Raw genomic sequence first — 18,597 nt, 5'->3', positions numbered from 1 at the left:
CTTTCGCATCAGAATCCGATACTAAAAAATTCATTTTAATGCTGAAATCTTTCATCGGACTACAAAAGGAAAAAACCTTTTCTCGATTAATTCTCTACCTAACGAAGGCAATTACTGATCTCGCTCGATTTGAGAATTTTTGACCGTTAGTTTTCCGGTTACAGGTCGTTTATCGAGATGGCCTAGAGATTTTTCGGTCAGGTACAGTCTTTTAAAAGAAATTTACAATGTTTGTTTCACATGCCAAAAAATAGTAAAACCGCGTTATATTAAAATTCAATCTGAAAGGATATTTTAATTAAGTTTTCTTCTTTTTTCGATAATAAAACGGCTTACTATAAAAAATAATTCAAAGAGACATGAGAAATACTTTAATTAAATTGTCGTAACCTTGTTAAACTATGTAATTATCGTTAACGAGTTATAATTATTTATCGGATAGATTTCTGATTCATTATAAAACGTAACGAATATTTTAAATTCTTCTACAGGTAGCATGCACGTATCTGTATTTTAATTGACGATTTTGTTACAGCTACCGGTCGTAACGGTAAGTGTTAACAAGACTTTCTAATTTTTATGTAAATTTCACTTACTTCACACTTAATTCACCTTTGCGTATTATTTTTACAATCCGTTAAAAGATTATTATAGCCGCAGGTAAAATTCTCCGACTGACAAGGGCCGACCCACACATCTCGCTTACGGTACGAAACTTACTTCACTCACCGAAGTGAAATGCATCGTGAATGCAGAAGTTATTACCGTTTATAAAACGTATAGAATATTCGGTGTCGAAATAGCTGACCGATCGCTTGATTTCAGTCGTCCTAAAAAAGATATATCGAACTCCGAATAATGTAATCGATGAAAAATGTGAAGTAATAACAAAAAGTTTTGCTTCGGAAAATAGAACCGCACGCTTTAATCACAAGACAGATAAACGCACTCTTTTTCATAAATCAGCAAAAAAAAGTTACTCAGGAACACGTCTTTAGTTTATACACTTTATAATCGTAAGTTAATTTTTCAGCCTCATCGAATAATTTCGAACGTTTTAAATTTTAAAACTGTTGTTGTACAACTCAAAATCCACTTCTTTTTTTAATTTTTAATTAGATGGCCTGGTCGTATCTATTAACGATTTGTTTGCAATCGACTCCGTAACAGATGATAGCGAAACGTTCTGAGACGAATCTTAGTCGGACATGTGTGCCCTTAATCGTTTGAACAATCGCAACCTCGATTCCCTGTTGCAAACCGTAAAATACCTACCGAAACGTACACTCAATACACGACGGATGAACGCGCTGATGCCTGACCGACTACGAGGTAAAATGGTGCTAAAAAGATCATTAAATTTCTTTATAAGAATTTTCAGGGGACAAAATAACAACCATTGCCCCATCGATCGGTCGTTTATCGTTACAGTATTTTTTTATCGTTATTACGATTACGTGTCGTACGTATACCCTTTGAACACGCACATCAAACGCCGAGGTGACCTTCGCTCCTTCTCAGAAACGGGAAAATTAGACCCGACTAATAATAACCGATAGACAAATTACAACCTGCGACTCGAATACGCCACACGCATGCTCGATTCTGAATAATAATTAGTTATTTCAGTGTAATTATTTATGGCTCACGTAACGAAATGCAAAAAACTCTTCTTTGATCGTATACGGCCACCGTACTACATTATACATTATTATCGAATTTAAATTTAAAGAACTTCCTGCATCTTGATGATTTAAAAAAAGGAATATAGTAATAAAACTACAATTATTTATTAGGGGAAAAATATCCCGTTATCTATATCATTTTAGTTTTTCTCCTCATTTCTGTGCTTTTTAAATCACAGGATCATTTTTTTAAATCGTTGGATGATGAGAATTCGATTGTTACCGCTTAATATGTCTGCGACTATTCTCGATTGTAAGTTATGTCAATTACTGTTGGTTTTTTTCGAAAAGAAAAAATTAACAATTTTTTCGATCTTAAATAATGTCATAAGACTAATATTCGGAGATAAAATTTCCTTTTCTTCCTCAGGATCTCATTTTTAGCGGGCATCAGAATCATAATAAAATATATTTCCGGATGTCGGGAGGAATACAAGCGTGCAAGAAAGCGATCTAACTAGAATAAATATCTAATAATTATATGATTTCATAAAAAGAAAAAAAAAACACAACGGACCGATTAGGCTTCCTAAATTTTTAAGATTTCCGTCCGAACGATTCGAGCCACTCGAGAACTGGAAGACTGAACTAATACCGACGGTCAGGGGTGGCCCTCATCAGTCACTAAGCGGACGAGTGACATTCCGAGCACCGCTGTCTGCTGTTCCCCCACTCCAGAACTGTTAGGCCGATAAACCGGCTGAGAACGTTCTGATACTGCGGTCGACGAGGTCCCGTCTCCTTTGTGATTTCAACAGAACGTCATCGACATCGCACAGAATGATTGCGTCATACTTACTGATATATACGAGTATAATTCCTCGTAATCGACTGTAAATAAATAATAACGAATGCACCCATAATTTGTATAAAAATGTTTGATGTACGAGTAAAATACAGTAAATTGAACACTTATCCTCGATAAAAGGATGCCGTCGGACAAAAGATGAAAACGATTTCCTCGCTCAGCGATTCGACACTTTCGATCGAATTTTATTAACAGTAAAAACAACCAGATAAATTACGAATTTTGCTGTAACTTATAACTGTTAGATGACAACAACTCGGACATAAATATATATGCGGCCACTAGCTCGAGGCCTTTTCGAGCTGACCGTTGCAAGACTAAAATTAGACGCCCTGGCCATCAGGTAAAGGTATCCTTATACAAAAGCGGATTGGTCCTTTCCCAGCAACAGCCGTTTGAAAATGTATATACAATAAATAAATATTCACAGCTTCCCGAGTAGAATCATCGCAGACACATTATCTTAGATGCGAATTTATTTTAAAATCACTTCGGATACGATAGATTAACGCACGAACAAAAAGGTTATAAATAGCAGTTGACGCAGATAAACATCGTATTCCTCATGGAATGATCGGATCTAATCGGCACTTTTACTTCAAATAGACGTTCCAGAAAAAGTTAAAGCATTTTTTATAAGGATCCAAATTTCTCTAATCATTCAGTAAATTGTCAAAAGTGAGAAAAATATTTATGATAATTATTATTATGATCTTATGGTTACGGTCATTATCAATTCTATTCCTCTGCCCCGTGCTTCCTCAGTATGTCGTAGCGTAGGTGATTTAATTTTCTTTCTACTTCCTGCGTATACACTGTGGCCTTTAACATCTATCTAAATAGCGGAAGTGTACCTCCTAGTTGGCAAACTACACCTTCATAGATGCCGAGACCCCTTTTACTGTTAAAGTATTTTGCCGGTCCGGCCGAGTAACGTTCGTGAACCAGGTACTTCCTGGAAGGATATATTCTTAAAGAGGCAAAAAGAATCTACGGTTCATACGGGTCGACTTGTCTTCTTACAGACAGTTGTGGTTTACCATCTTACATTTTCCATATAGTACGGAGTCTTTCAACATCTTTTCCGGTCGAGCTAAGTCGGCCGGAAAGATTACCTTTTCGGTAATCTTTCTTTTAGTCCAGATACTCCCCCAGTTTTACTCGAGTCGTATTTTAACGGGATAGTTAAGTTTATTGACGTAAGTTTACATCGTGTGTCGATCATCGATGATTTCAATCAGCTGGCATTCATCGGATAAACTGCTGTATAAAGCCTAATGCTCATTTTTATGTTAAAAAAGAACGCTGGATTTTTGTTTAGTTTCACGGATGACCTCGGTATGAAGTAGTTTAATTATAATGTTTCCAAAAAGCGGTAAAAGTATTCTTGATATTGTTATTTAACATCGAGTTTTATGTTACCCCGGTGACCGATCATCTTTTGTCTTCTGATGCGCCTCATGATTTCCTTGGTATTTACATAACAGCTGAGGAAGTAGTATCGTAAAATTATGAGAGGCTTACTTTTGATTTACATCTAGGTGACTATTCAGGCTTTTATGAATCTGTCAGGCAATAGGACCAGTATAGTGACTTTTCTTCTGCCGACATTAATATAGTTGCTTCTCGTTTTGGTGAATTGATTTACAACCGTATAAAAAATCATATTCCTCAAAAAAATCGCTGCTGAAGTGCTTTCCTGCACGGTAATGATACGGTGATAAAAATTAAAAAAAAAACACCGACCGTAGAAAATACACGGAACATGGGGTTGATATTCACTATCATAGATATTCAGAGTATCGAAAACAATCCAAAATACTTTTGAGGGAAGATAAAATTTCTAGAGCTAGACCTGCAGAAGTTGATCTCAAACGTAGACAACAAACCGTTTTCAAATACGTAAAGTCCCTCTTAATGAAAACTATGGTCGAGACCAATTAAAAAGGACTATAAGATAATTATTAATGCAAAGGAGTTGTGCGAGGAATCGGGATATTATTCTCATTTAGGATTTCAAATAATAATCCCGCATATACTGCTGTCTGTGATGGAGATAACAATACAGATACTACTGATGTGCCTTTTTTCCAAATAAGAGGTATAAGGGCCGTCAATTCTCTTAAACCTAGAGGTGCAGCTGGTGTTGATGGTATTCCACCGTCTATAATCAAAGATCTAGTAATGCTCCAGTAGTGTAACAGCTGTTTAAGTGGAATTTTTCCCGGTTGTTGAAAGGAAGCTCTGGTTTTCCCTGTTCCTAAAAAGGGAGATCTCCATTTAATTTCAAACTGCAGGCTTGTGTGCGGCCTCAGTGTTGAATGTGGTTTCAAAAAGTTTTGAAAAAAATTATCCACCAATATTTCACGATTCAAAAGGCCTTTGACAAGATACCTCGTGGTTTACTTTAGAAAAAACTTGCTCTATTTGGTCCAAATTAGTATTTAATTTGGCTAAAGTGCTATATATTTGAGCGAACGTTTAATGTAAAAGTGTCGGGTTGGATTTATTGTTTGATGTATACTGCTACTCCATCTGGTGTTCATCAATTTCTAATTTGGATCCTCTGCTTTTCATCCTTTACGTAAATGACATCGCTACGTTTATTTCTAGGAGGTGATGTAATAATTTGCACTGTAACGTGAATTTTAAATACGATCGATTGATTTTGCAGAGTAACATTACACTCCAGCTCCCAGAATTTTATTTCAGAAGTCGGTTGTGGATGGCTAAACTTGGAGATATGGAGGCCTTTAAAAAGTAGATATTGTTATTGTATTATTACAGCAAAGAATTAGAAGAAATATACGATTATCAAATAAAATGTTTAAAAGAACTCTCTGTTACAAACAGTAAAAATATTAAACTAAAAACGCGTCCGTGTATTCCTCCGTCTAAATAACATATCATCGCGTAAGATACGTCTGGAATAACCTATTATCATTCGATAAAATACTGACACGATGTGAGAATTCGGCAAACTGAATCTTCTTATTAGCGGGAATAATCTACCTTGACGTTGTGACCTACATTTTATGATTTTTTTAAATGAATTACTTTATAAAAATCCTGTTTCATCCAAACGGTAGTCTAACCGTGCATATCTTAAAAACACCGGTATCAATGTTATGTGATAACAAAAAAAATTAACTGATAGAAATACGTAAAATTGGATTCTAATCGGCTTTTTTTCATAAGATTTTTTTACACAAGAGAAGTTTGTTAATTTCGATAATTATGGAAATGTAAACTATACTGTAATTTTAAATAAGTTGATTTCAACTATAATCAATTTTCTCAAAGATTAATAATAATATAACTATAATCACGATACCCGGTTTTGTCTGAAAACGCAGATTTTCAGATAAACTTTTATTATTTTCTGCAACGCAGTTAAAAAAATAAAACTTTTGAATATCACCGATTTCAACTTTTGTTAATTTAAGGAAACTAGAAACACGAGACCTTCGGACTACAAGACCTGAACTTTTTCTACATATTTAAAAAATATTTACCTTAAGACAGAATACATTTCAAAAAATTAACGGGTAAAGAAAATAATAAATGCAAAATTTCACAATAATCCATTTTTGTAAATTTAGGGGACCGGGAATTACAAGTCCATCCAGAGCGAGGATGAATAAATGCCACGATACAATTTTTGTATCGTGAAATAAATTTTGAAAAAAACTTGCAGGAATATTTTCAGTCCTAGTGATTTTATGCGTTCCAGTTTCATAGTTTGGACTACGTTTTACCTAATATTGAGTCATATTTCAATGAAGGGGTAATGAACTCGAGGAGTGTATTTGGGTTAAGTAATTAGTATATAGGCTATGATGCTCGAGGAATAGCCTTTGAAACGGTGTGAAAATGTCTTAAATCGATACATCTCAATTCTCCACCGAGGGAGAAGAAACCCTGCCTTGTGACATGTCTGGTTACCACACTACCTCCTCCGCTCCTAGCCATTATTGGCTTAATCGGCGGACTCATATCGGTACAGTTGTTCTTGTGTTAACCTGGAAAAAATCGAACTCTGGGTACTTAATAGTGTAAATTTTACGATCGATCAATTCAGAATTTGCAGCCTACGGCCTGGATTTTAAAACAAAGCATGCGAGGTAAACGTTATAAATTAGAAAAATACTTCAAAAATTATGAAAAACGATGAAGTGATGCGCATTCCTATGTAACAGCGGATTTTTTTTTTAGCAGTTGATTTCTAAATTCTCCATTTCGGGCTTCGCAGAAGAAAATTATTTTTGAAATATTTGGTGATACTTTTGTACCACAAAACGTCGGTTAAAAGTATAATTTCATACTTATTATCTAAACTATTAAAAAAGGATTTAGAAAGTAAAAATCAAATATAAATACTAAATAAGTAGATGTATCAGATTAAAAATAATAAAATTCCCTTGTAGATAGATTTTTTAAACGACACGATCAGATCGCGCAATTTAGTTTGTAATAATTCCCTTGATCGTTCAGTAAAGTTGCGAATAGAGTTCAGCGACATCGTATTCCATTGAAACTTTGCACGTACAAACAAATTTTGAAGTACTGCTCTGTTTTTAGAAGGGAACTCCTAGAAACGATTTATTTAAACGCGATCTAAGCCTGTGAATGGACAGATGCTTAGCTACTTAGCTTTAATGCGAACAGAAAGTTGCTTCGTACATTTTAATAAATTTATTTCAGTTCTGGATTGTTTTACACCTCCTTAGCCATTAGGTTTTTCATTAGAACCTAATTGTATAACAGAACAATTAATAAAATAATAGGTCGAACGGTAGATAAAGGATTTTGCAAGATTTCGAGGAATTTTAGTCTTGTCAAAACGAGGGACGTTCGAAAGCATCATCGTATGCAATTCTTTCACGGACGAATCGTTCCCCACACCAGTAAACGACACTAATGATTACATTCTAAAAACTGCAATCAATATAGCAAAAATGTACGGTATAAACATTCGGGAAATGTCTAAAAAGTGTTTACGTAGGTTTTTTATGGGAATCCGATATGTAGTTACGCGCTAGGTAGTAGCCGACATCTATGCGTTTGTTATTCAAAGGCCTGCATTTAAAAATGTATATATATATTTCAGATTTCACGTCAGTCGAATAAAAATTAATAATATAAAAATGTTATGTAATAATGAGCTTTCACAACATAAAATACCGCATAGGAATAAAAAAAAAGGAATGAAATCGCGATGAACTTCGATCGTAGGTGGGAGCACTTCTCACGGCAACAGCATGGGTCTGTAACTTTCTAAACACTGCCGCTCCACCACCTTCGCTGACGTAAGAAAGTTACACAGATGGCGGTCCTCTGATGTTGTGCGATAATAAAAGAAATGTATTACAAAATTCGACTTCCATTGCATCGTTTCTACAAACCACATTTCGTCTGTCATCTCAAACAGCAGGATTACAGCGATCAATAAAATCTAGATTTATTTAATCGTGGCATCGTATCGTTTTTTTATTGGATTTTTTAAAAACATGTAAATGTTATCATCATTCTATTATATGCAATAAGCAGAAAAAAAATTAGAACCTTACAATTAGATAATATTAAATAAAAACTTAAACAAAAACAGATATATCGTAAATAAAACTTAAAAATAAATAACAAAACTGACGCGTATATAATGGCGTTCAAATATAACTATAAAAAAAATTAAAGAGATAGCATAAAATTACGTAACAAGTAATTACTAATAAGTTAACATAACAGTGTAAATGAAAATGTATAGAGGCATCGCATGCATAAACTACTCGAATAAAACATAACAATAAAAACTAGCACAAAAAAATAATAAAGCGATAAGATAAATTAGTAAAATAATAAGAAGCGATTAAGAGTTCGTTAAGAGCTTTTTCCTGCACGATGTGAAAGACGTGACGAAAATAAAATGTAATAAAAAAAAGTCATCATAATGCTCAGCAAAAAACGTTGAGTTATCAAGAACTTTGTCGTTCGATAGCGTTCCACGAATACAAGTAGATAGCTTAAACTTACGCTCACAAGGCCCGCATAAAGCACACAGTAAACGAAAATGTGGCCGGTTGTGTGGCGGCAATCGCATGTTTCACATAACGGGACGTTACTTGGGTCCATCAATACCAATGAGTGACTCTCTTATGTTCTGATACGTAAACGACAAATGAAAACTTCCTCGTCGTGGCGATTAATTCGAACGCAGTACAGTCCCAGATGCGGCTGATCTTGTTATTCACAACAGCAGTCCACTCATTACACAGAAGTCGTTTGTAAAACAGGTTGAAGCTGAAGATGAGACCCGCCTTTTTGTAAAGCCGGCTAACTACAAGCTTATTTAGCCGCGTTATCCGCAGGTTTGTCGGATATTCCTATACGGCTAGAATCCAGCAAAAGTTCTGACGTATATTACGGCAAAATTACTCAAGCAAAACCCGAAGGTATTTCTGAGAAAAACGTATATTCAAGACATACAAGTCTCCTATCGCCTGCAGTGCCCTGATCGAATCTAAACAAACGAGAATGTGGTGATATCGTGGAATAATAATGCTAAACGCCTTCTTAATGGCATATACTCGGCAACATACACACTAGTTAAACATAGTAGTCCAAACGTATACATCCTACCATCTACAATGAACGCACAACGTACAAAATTTTCCAAATTTTTTTGTACAAAATTTTGAGCCGTCAGTGTATACAATCGGGGTTTACATCAGTAACGATATTTTAAAACTCCTGCTGAAAAACAGCCGGGTTTGTACATTTCTTATTATATGTACTTAAGGTAAATTTTACATTACGTAAACATATCTCCCAAGGTGGTAAAGAGGACTGACTGAAAGGAAAAATTTTAAGTTTAAGGACTGAAACAGACAGTAAAACCTAATGCCCACCGGAGACGAACACAGATGATACTCTTCATACCGAAGAAAATAGGGATTCGAAAACAGAATGTCGTAATCTGGATATTCTGGTTGTGCTTTGATTCGGACTGTGTAAGATATTAACTGCTGCATCATATAACAATGTTATGCCTCACGTAGTCAGCCAATAAGTTTGCCACAGCACTTGAGCGAAAGACACCTGTAGCAAGACAAAGGAAAAAGTTACGTGCACCGTCAAGCATCTTTAACGCAGTATTTCGTGCTGAAGAGTATACCGCACAATTGTAATTTAAGCGGGACCGGACTAGAGATCGATAAAAACGTAGCATACGTATTCAATCGCGCCCTAACGGGTACTGGCCAAAACTCTTAGCATATCAAAGTTTTTATACATTTAACTTTAACCTCCTTCAATTCGTGTTCACCGTTTCGTCCAAAAACAACCCTGAGAAGTTTACAGTAGGGAAATTTTCAATCGGGTCACCGTACAACCATAATGGAGGTAGAAATGTCGCTAATAGAACAGGAGATACACTCGTTTTCTCTTGGGAGAAGGTAAAACCAGAAAATTTGGAACCTATTTCTAACAGAGATATTGTATTTTGTAGTAACTTCTCTTTAGTAGCTAAGGTACTAGAGGCAACATAGATTGAAAAATCACCGACATATAACAGGTTTTCGGATACATTTTACAATATTACCACTGCAAATTAAAACACTCTGTACACATCCCTACGAAACCCCACGTTTTCTAACGCTAAATTTATTAGAAAGTGTCGTTCCAATGCGAATGCAAAAATTCCATCGCTCAGAAGCCCTTTAATACTGGTCGGTTTGTTTCCGTATTCCTTAAGATCACTTAAAATACCCCTTTTCCAAGGCGTGTCATACGCCTTCTTTAAGTCAAAGAATAAAGCGGGTACAAGGAAAAATCATGCTGGACCATGTTCCACAAGAAGAGTACAGAAAGATCCACGATCCATCATTTAGTAATCAGAAGTCCAAAAACTTTTGCCCCGCTTAATCAATAGTAAGTCCCATCGGAGAGCAATACTAAGAACCCCACGAGTGGTGTGCGTTGAAATCGCTAACAACAATCGAAGAAAAGAGAGAAGCTGCGATAGAACCGCGGTAAGATACAGTTCTGAAAAATCAGAAACGAACGGAAGATACAACTGCAAATATTACTTTTGGCAGGTAAAGCAACAGCCGGGACTTGAATAACAAGCAGAAACCGTGTTGCCACTACAGAGTCCTTTAGCAAATTTCTACATCACCACATCCTCCATCATCTACAAGCCAGATCTTGTACATTTCATAGATATACCCTTAAAGAGATATGCGTCCTGCTGTCGGAAGTGTGTCTCTTGCAAACACGCAAACATAAGGTAGATGTATCATGTTCCCTGACAAGAGTTTGACATCCCCTAAACTTTAACGGAAACCACGAATGAATTCTTATTAATTAAATTATGAATTAGATAAGATTTATACGTTTCAGATAATACGTTAAAACAAAAGATATTTGTCGTATTTTATAGACTTTTCTTCGTGGCATTAAACATTTTTTGGCATCCGCAGAAAGATAAAGCAGACAAATTTTATTAAATCGTACAGACCGTTTTTGAAAAGTTCAATTTAGAAATTTAAGTTTTAAGAAAAAGAAAATAAATAATTTTTTGCGTGTAGATGAATACGGTGAAATGCACACGGGTGCAATCCGGTGTCTTTCTGATTAAGGATACTTCCAGTTCTTAACTACCTTTCCGAGATGGCTCTACGTCCGGTTACTGTGCGACTACAAATTTTAAAAGTCGCACGAATTTACATCGAAATTAAATTCATGCGCTGGTACAAACAAAATGAACCGGCCGATCTATATTAACAGTAATAGAATCTTGTAAAAATGTCTTCGACTTCTAAAACCTACAAGTCAGACATTTTCTGGAAATTAACTACACACGATGAATTACTCACCTAGATTGCGAGCAAGAGCATAAGACAGTGGAATCGCCATTATGCTACAAAGAAGTACAGCCGACAAGACGTGGCACCGCATCCCCATGCCTGAAACGAAATCAAAAATAATTTATTAAATTGAATAAACCTATAAATAACTATTTAAAAAATAAATATCAAATAAACTTAACTGTAAGTTAAACTCGAATACTATACATAAAATCAGTAACTTTTGTTTCATAATCACCGGAAATAAATTTGGATATGCGACCTGAAAAAACAGCGAGTTCAACTCGTCAACCGGTGTTAAAATATTGGCTATCACTAAAGATATCCTCATCATAAAGTGATTTATATAGTAGAATGTACCGCTTACAAATTCATTAATACATGAGCGACGATTTCAAATTAAATTCTACAATAAGCACAAATAGCACGTATAACTAATCATACATAATGAGATTTTGCAAAAATGATATCGCATGACATTAGGACAGTTATGATGCTATTTGATATTATTAATCATCATTTTTACTATTTTTTACTTAATCTGTCTAAAAAAAAAACATGGAGAAAATAAGAAAAGATTGAAATCCACAACGGCAACTGCAATGGCATCATTGAATACAGATGCCCGGTTTGGATTTTTTGACCACCGTCTGAGATTAAAAACTACTAATGTATAGCTTCAAAGTTGAGTATCACACTGTTTTTATTTTTAGTCCGCGGACTATCCAATAAAACTTACTCTCGAGAGACAATAAGGTGTTAGGTATGCAAACTGAAAAATTGGTGAATACAACGAAGATATTTTTATTATTTAAACCGTCGATAGTCGTATCCTGCTGTAACCGAAAGAATTAATAGGTCCGACTCTATCTGAAGAGATTCTCGTACTTGGGTGGAGTTTTATGTATAATTATACCTACCAGACGTCGGTCCATACCGCAAAGCTTCCCTCACCGAACCGTACCCGCACCGAGAACGTAGTAATTCGAACTGGTCCCCGTATTCTTATTCGGAATAAAAGGAGGATCGGTAAAAACCGATATAAAACCACCGGATAGCAAACTACAATGATAAAAGAAGGAGACGGGTGGAGATAATCGGGATATCTGACTACAAAGAGTCTGCGAACTGAGATAAACGACCTCTTTCAAATAAGTGCATCAAGCCTTTTCCGTGCAGCGGGCATCCGTTTCTCCCAAACTCCTTCGGGGCACATCTTTACCAGCATAAAAACTAATTACCGATCGAAACTTTTCCCACTGACCGGTTTAAATGATGCTGTAACAAAATACTTTTCTCCCGGATGCTTAACAGCAGCCGAAGAGAGTCACTTCGGTTGATTTTCCTCGAGGAGGCCGAGGAGTTTCCTAACTGAATACCTTCATTCCTCCAGAGATGTCTTGTGGAAGTAGCCGACTGAACTATATAAATCTTGCGACCCTAACTTCATCGGAGAAACTGCAAATAATGAAAATTTATTTAGTTTCCGTACTGGGTTTTATTCTTAGCAAATTTCTCCACAGATTCCCATGCGGTAGACAGGATCGATAAGACTATCCTAGAGGGAGATTTTTTTTATACCTTACCCGACAAGAACTAAAATAAGTCTATAAATATAAAATTCTTTAAGATTTTTATAGCGCTCATCTTATGATTTTGGATATTATCCTCATTTCAACGGTAGGTTATCGATTCGGAAAATACAACATATTTCTTGTTATCGCTGAACTCGAATTTTGTGCACGTATGTATCTAAATAACGTGTGTAAACAATGTCTTGCTGAGATAGTGTTTACAGATCATCTAAGCGGCTAAAGCAAAGGTTAACTTGCCTGCTCGAAGTTAAAGAAACTAGCTGTACATCGTTCTTAATATTTACATCTCTTACAGTTTTTTTCGTATCCTGAAGGTTTTTATGTATTATCTGAATTTTAACGACAGAGAAGTTCTTCAACATCGGACCTAATACGTTTCTAAAATTATAATGCAGTTCATACCCACGATTACAGATATGAGATTTAACATCTTGTTGTATGTATTCGACGTACGATCATCGTTTACATACCTCCCTGTACTTTTTGCTTAAAATTTAACGGAAAGGTGTCATTTGTATGAAGCATCAACACACAAAATCGATTATTATTTTCGATAATAATCTCTAAAATCCCACAATTTGTACGAATAAAAATGACATTCCGTGAATGATATTACAATCTTTCTCTCAGGAATTTTAACTAGAAAGCAACAAGGCTGGGGATTTAGGGGTCCGAACTTATCGCACCTTTCTTCCGAGTATACATAAATCATACATATAAACAGGAATCGCAACTAATTACATTCTCTTCAACATTTATAAATATCTAAAATTTCATACTAAATGACAAGAAACATTTTCTTCTAAACATTTACCGGGCTACAGTTACTTCAGGCCGGATTCCCGTCGACCCGAATTTTTAAACAATAGAAGAAAATAATATTCGCAAGCTAAAGAAGAAAAAGCTACAGACCCTAAAAATTTTAACGCTTCAACCCTATATTTAGTAGCCGTTACCTGTATTTTTCCCAGCGCATGGGAAACCGTTCTTTAGTCTGCGCCAGTATCTCGAGGAGTTGTTTAATGCGCTTAAAATATTTCATCACGTTCTATGAATTGATATGAACGTTCTATGAAAAGATATTCATTATATCTTTTCGTAATTTTCTTAAAACCTTTCGTATTTCATTCTCTCTGCAAGATCAGTGATAAAACATTTCGCTTAACACAGAACTTAAGGAAAAACCTGACACGCATCCGTTTGCCAAATATCTTTTAAATCTAACTTTGTTGAGGAGAATTTTTTTCCAATCTTAAAAAGAACGAGTTCGGGATGGCGGAAGTATTTTTCTGTCTTCGAGATGGAAGAAATATCGAGATCGTTACTTTTACGGAATGATGACCAGAATATACCATTACAGTAAAGCTGTATTTTACGACCGGAACCCACGTTAAGGAAAATCCTATAACTTCTGAATTTTAAGTACATAATTCGGTATTTTAGATAGACAATGCGATCGCTTAAGTGAAGAGTAGATAAAGTTACGAAAATAAACGTAAATTCGTTATTACGGAACCACGTATTAAAATTTTAATATGTAGGTCTGTTTTTAAGCCGCAGTTTTTGAAATGAATTATATTTAAAATACGAAGAGTTATTGAGATTGAAGTTAATACGAAACTTTTTTAAAGTTTTTAAACAAAAAAGTAAAAACCGATGGATAAATCCGACTTCATGCGTGTGGATTTATGACAGCTCCTTATAAGCCTGATTCGAATTATAACCACAATATTATCAGTGTATATATTTATCCTTGTTTTAGGTCTGCAACATCGTTTCACATTAACTTACCAAATTGTTTAAAATTTATTTTCTTATTTCCATCGATATCTACTACTACATCATCGGCCACCATTTAATGCCAAAACGCGGGGAAACTGCACCCAGCCGTCTCCATTTTACCTTATACCCTTCCATTTTCAATTCCGTGAAATGTTCGGCCGTTAAGGAACAGAAGTTCATTAGGGATGCATATCATCGTATTATCCGCGGCGTTTTAATTTCATATATATTATTTTCGGGTCCGATATTTTATACGTTAAACGTCGTAAAATGCAACGATTCATTCGTGGTAATCGCTACACATACGCAAAAATACAAATTTTATCAAAGAAAATTGTAAATACGGCATCGGTAAGGAGTTTTCTCTTGAACGATATTAATAAACAAACACCTATTTCAAAATCTACTACGTCATCCAGTCGAACGCTCGTAGGATTACAGAGCAATTCGAAACTACAGACTTTAAAAGGCCGAAACTTAACGAAGAAAATATTTTTCGGTGATGAATAATAACAATAATACACGTATAAGTATTAACGATAACCAACGTTCCTATTCTTTTGCGGCTCCTACATAAAATTGATATAATAATATTCGAAATTGAACAAAACGGCTTTTAACGTCGTACTCACGCGTCAGGATTTAAAACATACTTCATAAATTATTCTAGTGAACGTAGATAATTAAAAGATACGCTTAAGTTTAATGCACGTGATATTTAACCAAATCGTAAAATGGAAAAAAAAAGACGTTTCGAATGGCTACACTTTTACGCATCTGTGAAACATTATACGACCCGACGTTAACCATTAGTCAGTTTTTGAGTACGGGCAAGCTGATAAAAACCGGGTCAAGACCCAAAAACACGATTTCTAAACCGTACTAAATTTTATTTTGCCGTATATGTTGTCCTCGAAACGTTTCCTAAAACCCATTCTAAGAGTGTAAATCGCAAAACAAAATAAGACCGTCGGACCAATCGTCAGATTTTTAAAATGTTCGTACGAACATATTCGAAACTCTAGTTTTAATACGTTTGTCTCTCAAAAGTTTTATTTTAAATAGCATCCTCGGCAAATAAAAATCATAAAAAATTTCCCTGCTGAAAATTCGGAAAATATTTCCTAAACGTTTTGCTGCTGTAAATTACACAAGGGTTTAATTTTTTCCATTTAAAATTGATATCCCTATTCTTCCGTAATTCGTAGACAAATGGATACCGATCAATTAAGAATGTATTTTGCTTCTGTATAAGTAATAAACGCACGATATCGCGCGTCTATTACTGCTACAGAGGCCTAATACATTTTTTTAAGAAAACATCTGTTATCAAGTACTTAATACCGCTTATAATAAAATAAATAAATAAATTCGAACCGGATGAAAAGTAGTCGATAAGTCGATAAGGAGTATATTATTCGGTTTTACAATCCTTTTTTTAAGATAAGTTCAGTAAAAAAGTGAATTCATATACTCTGAAAGAAAAACGATCTAGGGATAAATAAAATAAGACCGTTCTCGATTTCTTAAGTTTACTTGAAGTGAGACATTAAACTTACAATCACAGTTATATTGCGACTAGTATAATCGTTACATCTTTTTATTACCTCATCTTACAGCGCGTTAGGTATTTCGAAAGCGATGTAAAAAAATTTGTCCTAGTAAAAAAATGGAAAATGAATATGGAAGATTAAAATTCAGTAAACCTAATACTGAACCTTACGAATAAAAACGGCAAGCGGATGAAAAGACGACCGCGTTGTTCGAAAAAAAGAACAGAACTAGCAAATTTACAATTAATAGCTACGTATTTTTTCGTCTTTAAAAAGTATAAAAATTAACTGTAAAAACGAATGTTTTTTCATTGTGTGAATAAATATTTCCAGGTAGTGAATCGACTCGATCTTTCTTTACCGACCGTTTCGTAATATTTCGTAATATTCCGCTGACAGTCGACGATAACTTTTGGTAAGATTCGATCGATATTGTAATAGCACAGTCGATCTATATATAAATACTTAATTTACTACAACGGCCAGGAATCTGAACGATTTATTACACAGCTAAATCAGCCACGGAGACGGTATTAACTAGTTTACAACATTTCATCGTTATTATTTAATTACCTTTCAAACCAAAAAAATTGTTAAAAATTCTGAATTACCTGAAGATTTATCTAGAATAGTTGTTTGGTTAGGTTACATTGTTATAATGCGCGATACGTCATCACACGGATTCGACATAATCTAATCAAACATAACCTACGCTCGCTAACCTCGTCTGATTAACGAGGTTCTTTATCATGCCGCTTGTTCAAAACCACTTACTCTCTTTAGGGAATCACCCACAAAATTGTAATTTTAACATCTTCCGTGAATTGATCATCTACCATAGGGATTTGATCAAATCCCTACGACATATGGAGGACAAATCCCGAAGACGTTTTCATCATTTCCCTAAGACATATATAAACTTTTGAGCTGACAGGGTTTTAGGGTATGAGGGATGTGAAACGCGAAGATATGTCGAAATTTTCCGGAAGTCGAATCATGGTACCCAGCCATTACAGTAGGTAGCTTTTTTATAAAATTTACCTAAAAACTGACATTCATTGAAATTCGTATATTTGAAATCGTTCGGTGAGGGGATGGGTTTTTAAAATTTATTTCGCATTATATCGAAAAGGCAAAAGTAGGAAAGTACCCTTCAGGCTTCTGTAACTAGACAGGACACTGCATTTCCCCACATCCCAAACGGATTTTTTTAAATCATATAACATCAATTCCCCCGTATTATATTGAAGTCATCCTACCGAATTTTAGGTTTTTACATCAACTACTTCTTGTGGTAAAAAGCGAAACAGAGGCCATTCACGTACACAAGACACGTAAAAATATAGGGTAAATAGTTTTAGTCAGCGGGTTTTAGCTGGATCTATACATTTCATGATCCTGACTCAAAAATAAAAAAAAAAATATATATATATATATATACGTAAAAGATATTTCACAGGATAGCAGTATGTTTCCTCTTTTATACTCTATTATAGTAGTCGGAAAATTAAAATGAAAGTAAAATTTGTTACCTTAAGTAGTATGATTCCTATGAAAAAACAGGACATCCATTTAACGTTTTCAATCATATTTTTCTTTTTTATAAGCCTTTTATACACAATTACGTGTAGAGTATACAATGATAATTTCTGAGGGTAAAACCAATTGCAATTTTAGCTTAGATGTCCTTTAAAATTAAAAAAAAGAAAAATATTTATCCGGCGGGCTAGACAACGATTCAGTGTTATCTTCCAGAGAAACAAACAAAACAAGAAATAAAATTACAAATATCATACGACTGCTTCTCAATCATTCGGTGCAATTTATTAAAGAAATATATAAGCGTGTAAACATGCAACACACAAATACGAATATGAAAGGAAGGGCTTTTAAACCGCAAAAGTTTTTTTAAAATTAAATCCGTAATCTGGGAGAGCAAAATGTTGCCTAACTTAAATATTACCTATTTCTAATGGTTAATTAATAAATTTTTCAGTGTAACTTTGCCATCGAATTTGTAGCATAATGTACGGTAAAAAATCAAGTGCAGAATTATTTTATTCTCCGATCCCTTAACTTTTAAAACATACTTTAAAAACTACCTATTCAAAAAAAAAAAGTAAAGCGAGACTAAATAATTAGTAGTACTCTTTTTAATAGATTTCGGTCGGCGGAAAAAGTGCAAATGAAATTCTAAAAATATTAATAAAATATATACGATTAAGAATTTGGCGGCAGTACGGGCAATGTACTGTTGTAACTCTCTTAAAAAAATTATTAACCGCAGGTACACAATAGCAGCTTTATAGC

The 18,597-nt window shown here is 34.6% G+C and overlaps 1 protein-coding gene across 7 annotated transcripts in view; it reads right to left on the bottom strand.

Annotated features, from left to right (window-relative positions):
• LOC142323466 (latrophilin Cirl-like) overlaps positions 1 to 18,597 on the bottom strand; it is a 292,270-nt gene that overhangs the window by 201,325 nt on the left and 72,348 nt on the right. For all 7 annotated transcript variants that reach the window (XM_075363116.1, XM_075363115.1, XM_075363113.1 and 4 more), the window contains exon 2: positions 11,367 to 11,456. In XM_075363116.1, coding sequence (XP_075219231.1) covers positions 11,367 to 11,454 — 88 coding nt within the window. In that variant the 5' untranslated portion in view covers positions 11,455 to 11,456. The remainder of the gene's footprint in view (positions 1 to 11,366; positions 11,457 to 18,597) is intronic.

Source organism: Lycorma delicatula, chromosome 4 (genome assembly GCF_047948215.1).
Source record: "Lycorma delicatula isolate Av1 chromosome 4, ASM4794821v1, whole genome shotgun sequence".
Lineage (NCBI taxonomy): Eukaryota > Metazoa > Arthropoda > Insecta > Hemiptera > Fulgoridae > Lycorma > Lycorma delicatula.
This window is presented reverse-complemented; position numbering and strand designations above follow the sequence as displayed.